This window comes from Saccostrea cucullata, unplaced genomic scaffold, assembly GCF_032062105.1.
Source record: "Saccostrea cucullata isolate Sc308-1 unplaced genomic scaffold, CSIRO_AGI_Scuc_v1 ctg846, whole genome shotgun sequence".
Lineage (NCBI taxonomy): Eukaryota > Metazoa > Mollusca > Bivalvia > Ostreida > Ostreidae > Saccostrea > Saccostrea cuccullata.
Window position 1 is genome coordinate 140,001 of NW_026927703.1, and position 12,865 is coordinate 152,865.

The following is a 12,865-nucleotide window of genomic DNA, read 5'->3' on the forward strand; positions in this document are numbered from 1 at the left end:
TTTGATTGTAAAGCAACACAAAGAAACAAGCGCCGCTTGGCTATCCGATGTATGAATCCTGAGCTGTTCTCGAGCTCTGTGACCGAAATGAGGAGTCGAGGCTTTACCGAGGGACCGTCAGAGAGTGTGGAATTCAGCGTCAAGGAGGGAGAGACAATATGGCTGCAGCTTATGGGAAATCGGAAGTTTGCTTCCCAGCAAAGTTCTGAAGTGCATTTCAAAGTTTACATGAGTGCCATCTACACCATGGACATCCTGGTCTCTGAAACAAAAGGGAAAGACAATTCCACCAGATATAAGAATGACCTTCAATATAACGTCGGACTTATTGAACAGAAACCCCCAAGGCACGGTGTTTTTAAACTACAACTATAAATACATGTATACATGCATGTCCGCTTCATAATGTATTCTGGAAGTCTGATATACAGATAATATTGTGAAAGACATACGTGGGATTCCCAACTCTTTTTCCTTATTTGAAATTTATTTATATTTCATTTATATTTTCTTTTAATTTTACATAATTCGTTTTCTTATAAAATTTCTCGAAAACTCTGCATGTGTATGCATTTCCTTTCCTTTTTTTGAGTTTTTTGCGTCACTTATTGTCCAAGAATGTTCTTCGATACATTGTAAGTAATAAAAATTATAATACAGGGAAAAGAGTACTATAAATGAACAAAGTGAATTTTTTTTACCGTTCTTCCCTTTTATATAAGGCATGTTGTCGTCCATCTTGGGTTAGTTTTTTAAAAAATACTTCAGCCTGTATTCTGCCTTGGAACAATTGAAGGATTTTAAATCAGGTTTAAAAACAATGAATACAGAACAAAAGTTATGAATCTCAGGATGTCTGTCTCTTAGAACTGTTGACCGGACCGTCACTAATTAATGCACTCTAAACCAACCCCCTTCCAGAGGACGGTGTGTTTTATGTATTTCGTGTTTTTCTAGGTGAGTCTGATTACATTCATTAAAATAGAATTAAAAAAAAAAAAACGTTGAAACTAGCACTTTTTTAAAATGTCTTTTTTCGATAAATGTCTACATGAAAAACTCAGAGGCGTCCCACACTTGGTCTGACTGGTTCTCTACAGACTTTCCGTGTAATTCCGGGATGCCTGTACATTTTTCATACGTAGATTCGTCACTTCCGTCGCTTACAGTTTCCGAGGTAGCTATCGAGGCCGATTTAGTTTACTTAGTCTTTTTAAAATCATGTTTAAGTTGGCAAACGATTGAGGTGAGTTATTCAATCATTCTTGAAGCAAGGCCTAGTCCGACACTGGTAGGAAATGTGTAGATATTGATTTAGATCAAGCATGCACTGAGCCACCCGTGAAATGCAATATTTCCACTCGCTTACCCTAACTCTTATAAAATGCACATATACAGTTGTATGACATTTTTAAAACATGCTAATTGCAGCAATTTTTTTTTATTTTCATATTAATGAATGTTTCGGGGAAAAAAACCCTATAAAAACGCATTATACATGAATACACAAATTCAACCCTCCTGAAACCTGCTCTTATATTCCTCTTAATACTTCTTGAGAGATACGGAGATAACGAACAGTATTCAAGCTCAAAAGTTCAGTAAACAATACAAAATAGGAGCGGAGCAAACACAGACCTTCAAAACATCAGAGATGGGATCAGGTGCCATGGAGGAGTGAAAAACTCCTGCGACCGGTCACACCCGCCGGGAAACAAGAGGAAAATCCGTCGTAAATTTAGTGTTTTAATAATGGACTAAGAATTAGTTTGAAAATTGTCAGTCAGCATTTGACATAGTGATAAATTGTATTTGCTGACAAGGTCTTCGACCATAGAACTAACGAAATGATGACTTTAAACGAGACTGCTGATACCTAGTTTTAGAAATTGTTCATACGTGAGCATTTTCTTGCAAACCGAATCAACAGAGAGATTCTGTATCCAGGTGATGAAAGTATATTGCTGCATAAGTAAGGGAGGCCGATGACTGAAAAGTTAAAGTTATCACGTTCATCATATAGCTTGCATCTTAGATTGCCATTAACGTCCTTTTCAAGTAAAATATCTAAATATGATACAGATGTTTCTGTGGTATCTTTTATCTCAAGCTCATCAGGATATATCGTATTGACACGAGAATCGGCAATCTCTACTTAGAGATATCGTCTCATTTATTCCTCTGTCAAAGTCTGAAAAGTAGTACAGAAAGCGAAGGCAAGTGATTTTTTTTCAAATGTTGTTTAAAGCGGCAAACAGGAATATTAACACGTTTACATTTCTATAAAATGTACCAATAGTGCAAGTTGTTTGTCTAAAATAACTAGACCTTGTTTATATTTATTGGCAATGCGTTTTAAATTTGCCACTTTCATAATACTAATATTCTGCCGAGAAATTATCCCTTGTGAGATAAGGTAAGAAAGCGATATTCGAATCTAATTTTCATAGATAAACTCTCATTTTAGATCGAAGGAAAGAACATAGGAGTTTAACCTTAATAAATTAGGATGCAGTAGGTTAAAGTGAATTTTGCCAAGAATATTGACATTTAGTGCTGTAGCAAAGCGTAAAACGCCCGCTAGTGAAAGATTGGAGAATGGAAACAACTTTTGTTAATTGACAATACGTCGTCGATATATCTTAATGACTAGTTGAAGGCCACAGCAAATTTTTTCTTCTTTTCACGAATAAGATTTTGGAATAAATTCTGCTGCATACCTAGGAGATCAAAAAAGGTTAATAACGGGGCGCAATGAGAACCCATAGGAATTCCAATGAATTGTTGGAAGACCTGATCTATCAAAAAGCACATAGATATTGTCAATCAGAAACTCAGGCATCTTTTTGATGTCAACATCAGAGTTATTGTGTGTACAGTAATGAATCAGAATATTTTTTAACAAAGTAATTTTTAAACAAAATAATTAAATGACCAATGACAAGGTAGGAAAATTCACGAGTTAATTTTTTTTTTGGAAAAAGCAGCTGTCAATGATATCAGAAAGCCTGATTTTAATTTATCGTGGGGAATTGTGTATACAGTTGAAAAGTCGTAAGTTTTTAAGCTGTTGATTTTGGAAAAATGTTGTCATTTCTAATTGTCCAAAAGTTCTTTGGAATTATTGAGTATCCACATCTGATATACACCACTTCTCGAATATATTGATGCACTGAATTTTTTCCTTCACTAATGTTAATATCTTAGTGAGGAGTAAAGTAAGAGTTTTGGTTGAACATTTACTGGAACCCGCTATGTTTCTTTGTTTTTAACGACTTTTATGAAGTATTTGAATCCAATACAATGTATAGATATGGTAGTACAAATATATTTTGGTTGTTTGGGATATTATAAATATTCAAAACCGACATATGGTTTTGAAGAATTTCTTTCTTAGAAAGGGAACTATGAGTATAAGTAGGATTACTACTTGCAGAAGTAAATCTATTTTCTATTCTTCTAAAATACAATTTATATAATAATGAGCCTTACAAACGAAGACAATGTTGTTCCCTGCTTTGTAGAAGGGACCAGTACGTACGGATCATGTAATCTATCTTTTTTTTCAATTCTGGATTATTCATAACGTACACAAGGATAGATGGTTTTCATACTGCCCCTCAATCTTTTTTAAATGCGTGATTGTAACGCAGATCTGATACACTTATTTCATTCTAACAAAGTGTTCTAATAAGCAATGAGACCTTACTAGTATAAAGTATAAAAATCGTGCCCCCACCAAGAGTGTAGTCTACAGTACGGAGGTTAATGATGTATAGAAACTACAAAGCATTGAAATATAATAGTTACAAATGCTGTGGTATACGTCTTTTATAAAAACAAAAAACTACATCAATATTGAGGGTACATTCGGTGCAAAATAAATTAAGAATAAATTTGATAAGCTTGGCTTAAGTTGTATTTTGTTCTATGAGTTAGGTTATCATTTGTTCAAAACTTCTGATAATTCTGGAGATTATGTCACAGTTAAAAGATGTGAAGATGTATATGAGTCAGGAACAATATAAAGTATTACAGTACTACATTGTTCACCACTTTTTATCGAAATCTATATTAATCATGGGTATTCAAATACACCGCATGCTTTAGACCGTCTAGTCGTAAATTACAGGATGAAAACGGCAGAAAAAATATTTTATATTAGATTTGAACAAGTTAGTCTTTATCTATCTTAAAATGTCGATCATGTTATTATCTAAGAAAAAAAATGCGTCAACCATTATTACGTTTAAATATTTCAATCAATTACCGTAAACAAAATTTTGCAAAACTAGGCAAGTCCAAAAACTAGTGTAGCTTAGCTGTAGAGTTATTACAATTCAGTAGGCCATAAAATTTGGTAACATAAGGTATGACTCTAAACTAGAGGTACTGTGAGCACTGACCTCATTAAATGATAACCCCGCCTCCCATATGATTATAATGGTATTATAAAGTCCATGTTTTCCTCCAGGAAACCCGTAATAAGTGTCAGATCAAAAAAGTAAAATAGAAGGCGCACAATTGTATTATGTAATTTGTGAAAGTATCAATAAGTCTGATTTTGTGGTAGATGAGGAGATAAGGGATGGGTACACTTCAGTATTATAGAAATAATGGCAGAGTCAACGTCTTTCTCAGGGAAACCCGAAATATGTGTCCAATCAAAAAGTAAAGCAGAAGTCTCTGTCGAGACTGAAGCTCTGGGGGGAGCTGGTTTGTACCTATAGCAAAGGAATAGAAAAATAGCAGTTGGGAATTGAAACTATATGCAATAAATAGAATAATGATCTTTGATTAAGTCTCTTTATGTTCTTAGTGTAGTCTACTTGTAATTGCCACATTATATTATAATCAGACTAAAACTGCATTTGGGGTAGCATTTTGATAGTATTTTACAGAAATTTCTATCTTTATTAACCAAGGCAATAATGTTCATCGAAATCAAAAAATAATAAATAGAATTGTGTATCTTAGTGCAGTCTACTTGTGTACCAAGTTATATTGAACTGTATGACGAGTAGCATTTTGAAACAATTTCATGGAAATTTCTATTTTTAGTAACCACAGCAACACCATTTATTGAAATCAAAAACCAATAAACAGAATTATGTTTCTCAGTGAAGTCTACTTGTGTGCCAAGTTATATTGAAATCAGACCAAAACTGTAGGAGGAAGAGCATTTTGAAACAGTTTCACAGAAAGGTCTATGTTAAGTAGCCACGGCAACACCGTTCATCGAAATCAGAAACCGAAGCACAGAATTGGATATCTTAGTAAGGAAAGTTGACGATAGAAAAGTTAAAGTCGTCACGTTTATCATATAACTTGCTTGTTAGGTAACCATTAACGTCTTTTTCAAGTAAAATATCCAAGTATGCAACAGATATGTCAGACTCTGTGGTATCTTTTATCTCAAGCTCTCCTGGATATATCGTATCGAGGTAGGAATGAAAATTACCATTGTTAAATGACAATACGTCGTCGATATATCTGAAGGTCGAGTTGAATTCAGACCAAAACTGTAGGAGGAGTAGCATTTTGAAACAATTTCACAGAAATTTCTTATTTTAGTAACCACGGCAACACCGTTCATTGAAATCAAAAACCGATATATAGAATTATGTATCTTGGTGTAGTCTACTTGTGTGCCAAGTTATACTGAAATCAGACCAAAACTGTAGGAGGACTAGCATTTTTAAAAAAATGTTTACAGACAGACAGACGGACGCCGGACGCATTACTATCGCATAAGCTTTTCTGGTCTCTGACCAGTAGAGCTAAAAAGGTCACAATGACAATTGCATTCTGTGAAAGTCTCTTTCATTCAGTGGTATAGGAGGAGTTGCGGATAAGAGGTGGGTGCCCCAAAGCGTAACGGACGGACGTACAGACAGACGGACATACCGATCACTATATACCCTCTCTCTTTTCAAGCAGGGAGTATAAAAATATTTGGGACATTTTTAGCTCTACTGGTCAGAGACAAGAAAACCTTATACGATAGTAAGGTGTCCATCGTCCGTCCGTCTCTGCACAATTTTTCAAAATGCTACTCCTTTAGTTTTAGTCTGATTAAATATAACTTGGCACACATGTAGACTACACTTAGATACATAATTTAGTGCAATGGGATTTGATTTTGATTGATGAAGGATGTTGCCATGGTCACTAAAAATAGAAATTTCTGTGAAATTCCTTTAAAACGCTAATCCTTCCCAGTTTTGGTCTGATTTCAATAGAATGTGGCACACAAGTATACTACAATAGGATACATAATTCTATTCATTGTTGCCTGTTGCAAAGTTTCAAATCCAAGTGCTACTTTTCCTTTGTTATACGTACAGACCAGAAGAACTACACAGAGACTTTTGGTTTCATTCTCTTTTTTAAAAATCATATTCTAAAAGGTAAGGGAATCCAGAGGAACAAAGATTAAAAAATCGATCAGCTCTATATCAAGTACGCTAGAACTAACTACTAAGTATCTCCATTTGAAATCTGTAATTTAGACTTTTCACAAAGTTTTTTTTTCCTGGGGCATTTGAAAATGCATTGAATATTTCTCAAAGCAATATTCTAATTCAAGAAAGGTTTTGTCAGATATTCCACATTCATTCAGGTTTTCTCAGCGTAATTGATCTTTACTAGACTGCATGCATTTAAGAGAAAAAGATATTTTCTCTTGTTGAAGCTGAACACTACTCCTAAAAGACATTGTCTGCCATCATTGTATCATTGCCAGAGGCCTCTTATCAATTCCAGATATCAGACGATTATAGACGTACATGTACATGTACATCTTACATTACTGTCGCAATGAAATTATCAAATTTTAAGCACTTTTTTCCGTCAGGTGAAAAAATACAAGTCAATGTATTTTACAAACAGAAAATGCACAAAAATCAAGGAAAACTAATACTATCATTCCAATAACAGCTTGTCACTTTGCTAACTGAAGCGTGCTTTCTTTGATTACCATATAATTCATCGATTGGCTGTTGGTTTCAACTCATTCACTCCTACTGACAGGACTCAACAATAGCAATTACTATCATTCCAATAAGAGCGTGTCACTTTGCTTAACCGAGCGTGGTAAAGTTTCACATATTGATTACCATATTACTCATCGATTGGATGTTTGATTTCAATGAAAGCAATACTACTTTGCACATAAAATACAAAACCCAGCGATACCTCTTACAATACTGACCAATCGTATTGAATGATTGTTCACGAGAATGCGGTAAACAATAATCACATGACAGGCAAAGCAAGTTTTTATCCTTATAATGATGGATGTACATGTATAATAATAGTTTCAAAGTATACATGTATAGTCTTACTTATTTCATGCTTTAAATATTCTCATTCGTATCAAAAGTAACTCCATTCGGTTAAATCACAATTAAGAAATATGGCATGTGCTTTTTGCTATACAGTAAACGGGCTTTGACTAACCACGTGTTGCCGGTGACTACAAATGCTGCGCTGGAAAACAATCATTCAATACGATTGGTCAGTGTTACCGGGGTATAGTTGGATTCTGTTTTTTATATGCAAAGTAGTATTGATTTCATTCAAGTCAAACATCCCATCGATGAATGATATGGTAATCTGTGAAATTTTTTACCACGGTCGATCAAGCAAGTGACACGCTGTTATTGGAATGATAGTTATTAAAAGCATAACATCTAATACCTTGAAAGGAATATTACACGAGTTTCAAATGTGCATTCAGTTTTAAAGAAATCGAAAGGGTTATAATGTGCATTTTAATTAAACGTCTATTTAACGTAGGTCGCGGGTTTGCTGACGTCATTAAAACTGGGTACGCAATTTATATGATTTGGGCGACTTTCTTGTGCACATCTGATTATGACGTCACAGTGAGAAAGGGAAACATTCAGTACATTATCTAGCTATAACTTTTGTTGAAATTGGTATCTGTATCTGTATCTGTATTGTTACATCACAGTAACCCCGTTGGGCTTTGATGTGACGGATAGAGGGCGCTTTAGTCGCGAAGATGTTCTATCGCCGACTTAAAGCTTTCTAGTTTTGGGGCGCGGACCGCTTTCTCTTCCAGGTGGTTCCAGTCAACAGCTGTGCGTACAAAGAGTGAATTCTTCAGTTGGTCTGTCTTTGTCTCAAGTATCTCAACTGCACGGCTGTTATTCCTGATCCTATTACTTATAATATTTGTCGCTTGATAGTCCTCGTACACTTTCGGTCTGATGTTTCTTTTCGGTTTTTGGAATTTTATATATTGGTCTGATTTAATAGCTGGTATCTGCCCCTCAACCACTTTGTAAAAAAAGATTAGACGTTGTTGTTGGCGTCTGGTTTGTAATAAGGGAAGGTCGAGATCTTTAAGCATCTTTGTCATTGTACCCTCTTCCCTTGATTTATAGTCTTTGGTTATGAATCTTGCGCCTCTTCTTTGGATGGATTCTAATTTTGTTGATTCTTGTTTGGTGTATGGATCCCAGATGACAGCTCCATACTCCATTATGGATCTCACTAGTGCTATATATGCACTAGTTTAGTGTAACAATATTCATAGAACATGCTGAAGTTATAAAAAATAATGAAGGCTTATTTTGATTCGAATGACCATCACTGAAAGTGTTAGAAAGCGTTTCATTATGTGTTATCAATCGCATCTTCTCGGGTCTATTCTGAGAGCACATGTACTTGTTTCGGAACCCTTGTATACATGTATGATTTATAAATATTAAATACATGTACGAGGGTTGTCCCGTAAAATCGTGGACAAGTTGTCTAGTGTAAAAAATAAACATCACTGCGTTCTGAAATTTTCACTATTCTTTAGTACATATTTTAGTAATATACACAGCAAATTTCAGATAAATATATGCATAAATAAACAAATTATGTGATTTATTGCCATGTATTGTATCACCTTACGGCGCATGGATTATAACGTCAAAGTGTCTAAAACAGCGTCACGTTTTATCTTTGCTGAAAATGAAGTTGGATGAGTCCGACTTAAATTTGGGAATTTCATTGATACACATTCTTTAGTCTCCATAAACAGCCGAAGAACCAATTGGCACCCTCATGCGATCTTCTGAAGATTTATCAGTAAGTTACGGACATATTCTCATCATCATTCAACTGATAGAAAATCTCGGCGGTCTACTGTGACAGCGTCTTTTGCTATTACATTAGGAGTTTGTCCGTATGTTTTGTACTCCCCAGGGACTCGATCAAAGAAGAATTCGCTAAGAAAACTTCTATTTCATTTGTATACTTAAGATATGATGATATTTTTATAATCTTATTTCTTCTATGGTCATTTCAAGTCTCTAAAGGTGTCATTATAACATCGAATTAAAACGGAACTGCTCTCCGGTGCGCCGTATCGTCATAAAACGTCGCCATTTTTTGTGTGTTGTGTTTACCACTTTCCCATTTCGAAGCTCGAAAAACTGCCAAAAATTAACCAAATGCCTTAAAATTTTTACAAAGACTATAAAATTGATTGTGGAATTGAATTAGGATAATATTAATTCAAATCTTATGTATTTAAAACTTATTTTGAATTAAAACTTGTGTATTCTTTAATAAAACCTAGGTTTTTTGTCCGTGCGCCGTAGGACAATACCCCGTACACATTCAAGCATAATAAAATCTTTATTTTTGCCTATTATTTATCAAAAAAATTATCATGCACTTAAATATGATAAACAAACATTTACTGAAATTTTCAGCTTAGTGCGCCCATTACTTTTCGAGGAAAACGCTTTGTCCACGATTTTACGGGACAACCCTCGTATTAATTAAATGTGTATAATTATAAAACAGGTTATCTAACTCCGAATTACACTATACACCCTCCTCAGAAAAGCACTCATTTTAGTGTACACTTTTAGTGGAAATGCACTAACAAACTGATTATTACCATTGTCTTCTACGATAATTTATCTACACAACCATATATATGGCATGTCTTTGTTGTCATTTATCTCCGTAAACAGCGTCAAAACTCTGCTCACAGATGGAAAGTCGAACTCAATTATGAAACGGTACGTGCTAATCTCTGTCCGTATACAGGTTGCACATGACAGGTTGATCACAAATTAAAAACTGCTAAGGCACTACCAGGGTAATACTAATGAAACATAAACTAAAGTATATACATTTTTTGAGCGGCATTGACCTCTTGTAAATAACCACAGGCACGTAGGATATGACCCCCTTATACGCCGGGGGTGAGTAAACTTTTCCCATTTTTTAAATTTTAACTCCACCCTATATGTGCATGTTGATTTAATCGAAATATTTACTAATCGGAGGCACATAAAAAATTAAATGGAATTCTGAAAAGGAAGAAGAGCGTGTTTCAAATTTATCGATGTCTGCATATTTCATGATTCTCTTCGCTTTAGATAGTGATCATGCAAGTGAAGATTAAGTGAGGCAGACGTCGAGAATAAAAACAAATTGCAAGCCGTCTCTTTTTATGTATCAGTCGAAAACGAAAAACATGTATAAAAACAGCATAAAGAGATATATAAAAGGGTAACATTATTAATAACATGCAATACGTATTAAAAATCCTAAATAGGAAACCCCAGAAAAACAGAAGGGGGGGTTTAGATACTCCAATTGCCTGTGTAAGTAAGGGCACGCGTTGTTGTTAGTTACATGTACATATTTTATTCGTTGAGTTGCTTTCCATATACATGTTGATTCAGTAGAATTAATATCATATGTATACATTGAAAGTCTAAGAACAAAAAAAAATCTGCCTTTTGATTGCGCCGAATAAAATTAATGTTTAAATTATCGTCCCATTTACCCCTCTAAAATTCCTTTTAAGTACGCTTTTTTCTATCCTTATACGTATAAGCATAAAATAAAATCATGTTAAGATTTATTTTAGCTATTCGCTGCCTCTTTGTAAACTTAAACAAAAACATTTTCAATATAAACACTGAATGCATTAATACTTATACTCGGGAGGATATTTGGCGGAAATTGATTCAGAAGATGTTATTGTTGATTTGATAGCCTTGCTGAATTTTCTAAAGAAAAAGGATAAATACAAAGCGTAAAAAACATATTTCGGGGTTGGGGGTTAGGGGTGTTAGTAGTCCTTGACTTCTAAATTATCTTCATACCTACGACTTTTCAAACAAACTTAGATCACAGATCTACGATTTCAACGGGGAGAGCTCTGCCTTTTTCCAGAGGGGAATACAAGGTCACTTTTATTTTGCAAATTCCGGTGAGAATCCGCGCATGATTAAAAAAAAGAAACAGTAAGAAATAACACATAAAGAAAATATAAAAAAAAAAAAAGAATCTAAAGGACTGGATTGTTGGTTTACGCCTTTTATGTGAATTTTCACTAATATTAGACGTAATAAGCTTAAAGGTAATAATGTCTATATTTTATTGAATTATTATGATACTGGTCATTTGAAAGCAGGTATACTTGAATTTCCTTTTTTTTAAATTCGTATTATTATTATTATTTTTTTTTTTGCTCTGTATACCGGATTTATATTCACGACGTCAAGTGTGACGTCGCGATATTTTATGACGTTGTTCTTAAAAATGCTATATTTTTCAATATAAAAGCAATTATCTACAATTAAATGACGAAAAAATGAACCCGAAGACATATTAATTTTTTCACGTAGATTTATTTCAAATCAATTCTATTTTAAAATACCAAAGGATAAACAAATTCGTCTGCACGATTTAAAAGTTAGTGATATTTTTCTAATCAAAACCTTGCCTAAAAACGCCAAAAACGACGTTTTTCCTATGCATTTCAATAGAATACCGTTAAAAATGTAACTAAAACAATGACATCTTTGGAATTCAATTACATAAAAACGGTGCAGACGAATTTTATATAATTTTCAGAGAATGGAAATCAAAGGTAGAGAAATCATATAGGTAATTTTCATGGTATGTTTTCGAACACTTTTTAAAGCCCTGTAAACCCGCGACCTACGTTAAGAGTAGTGTAGAGCTTTAAGTTTTAATTGGGGTGAAGTCTTGTTCTTTTGTAAACCGAAAATAGATAAATTACTGCTTTTTACTCAAATCATCGATAAATATAGAATGGAATTCCAGATTCTGTAATAAGTCTATTTTTATATCACTTGGAAATTTCCACATCTGCTCCTAACTTTAGTTTTTCTTGCACTTTTATTGATACCGTTTTCTCAGGTCGATATAGAGGTAAGTTAAGTTGAACTTAACACAGTACGTAAGTACATCCATTTATTGTTATTCCAAGATTGGATCCAGACTTTCTTTTACAAGAGGTGTTCAATGTTTAACTTTGTTTTTATCCAGCCTCCTTTCTATTATTTTATTTCACCCGAGTCACTCAGTCTTTCTTTCCATTTCTATTTGTTTTCTCTGTGACAACTCTTTGAAAGTTAGTGGAGTTGATTCCTTGATAATTCTACCGGAATGTAAATAAGGTAAATCGATAAGTCAGAATTATGTACTTAGTCTACTTTTGTGCCTAGTTATATTGAAATCAGACCAAAATTGTAGGAGGAGTAGTATTTCGATTCAATTTCACAGAAATTTCTATTTTTAGTAACCATGGCAACACCATTCAATCGATACACAGATTTATGTATCTCAATGTAATGTACTTGTGTGCCAAGTTATACTGAAATCAGACAAGAACTGTAGGAGGAGAAGCATTCTGAAAAAATTTCACAGAAATTTTATTTTTAGTATCCACGGCAACAACGTTCATCGAAATCAGAAACAGATATACAGAATTATGTATCTTAGTGTAAGCTACCTGTGTGCCAACTTATATTAAAATCAGACCAAAACTGTAGGGGGAGTAGCATTCTGA

General features: G+C 34.0%; 1 protein-coding gene across 1 annotated transcript in view; it reads left to right on the forward strand.

The window, feature by feature from the left end:
* LOC134275293 (MAP7 domain-containing protein 3-like) overlaps window positions 1–370 on the forward strand; it is a gene marked incomplete at its 5' end in the record, with an annotated part of 5,467 nt that extends 5,097 nt beyond the window's left edge. Inside the window, one exon of the mRNA XM_062757567.1 lies at window positions 1–370. This exon is cut by the window's left edge and continues 96 nt beyond it. Within this exon, the coding sequence (XP_062613551.1) occupies window positions 1–55 (55 nt within the window).
* Window positions 371–12,865: the final 12,495 nt, after the last annotated feature.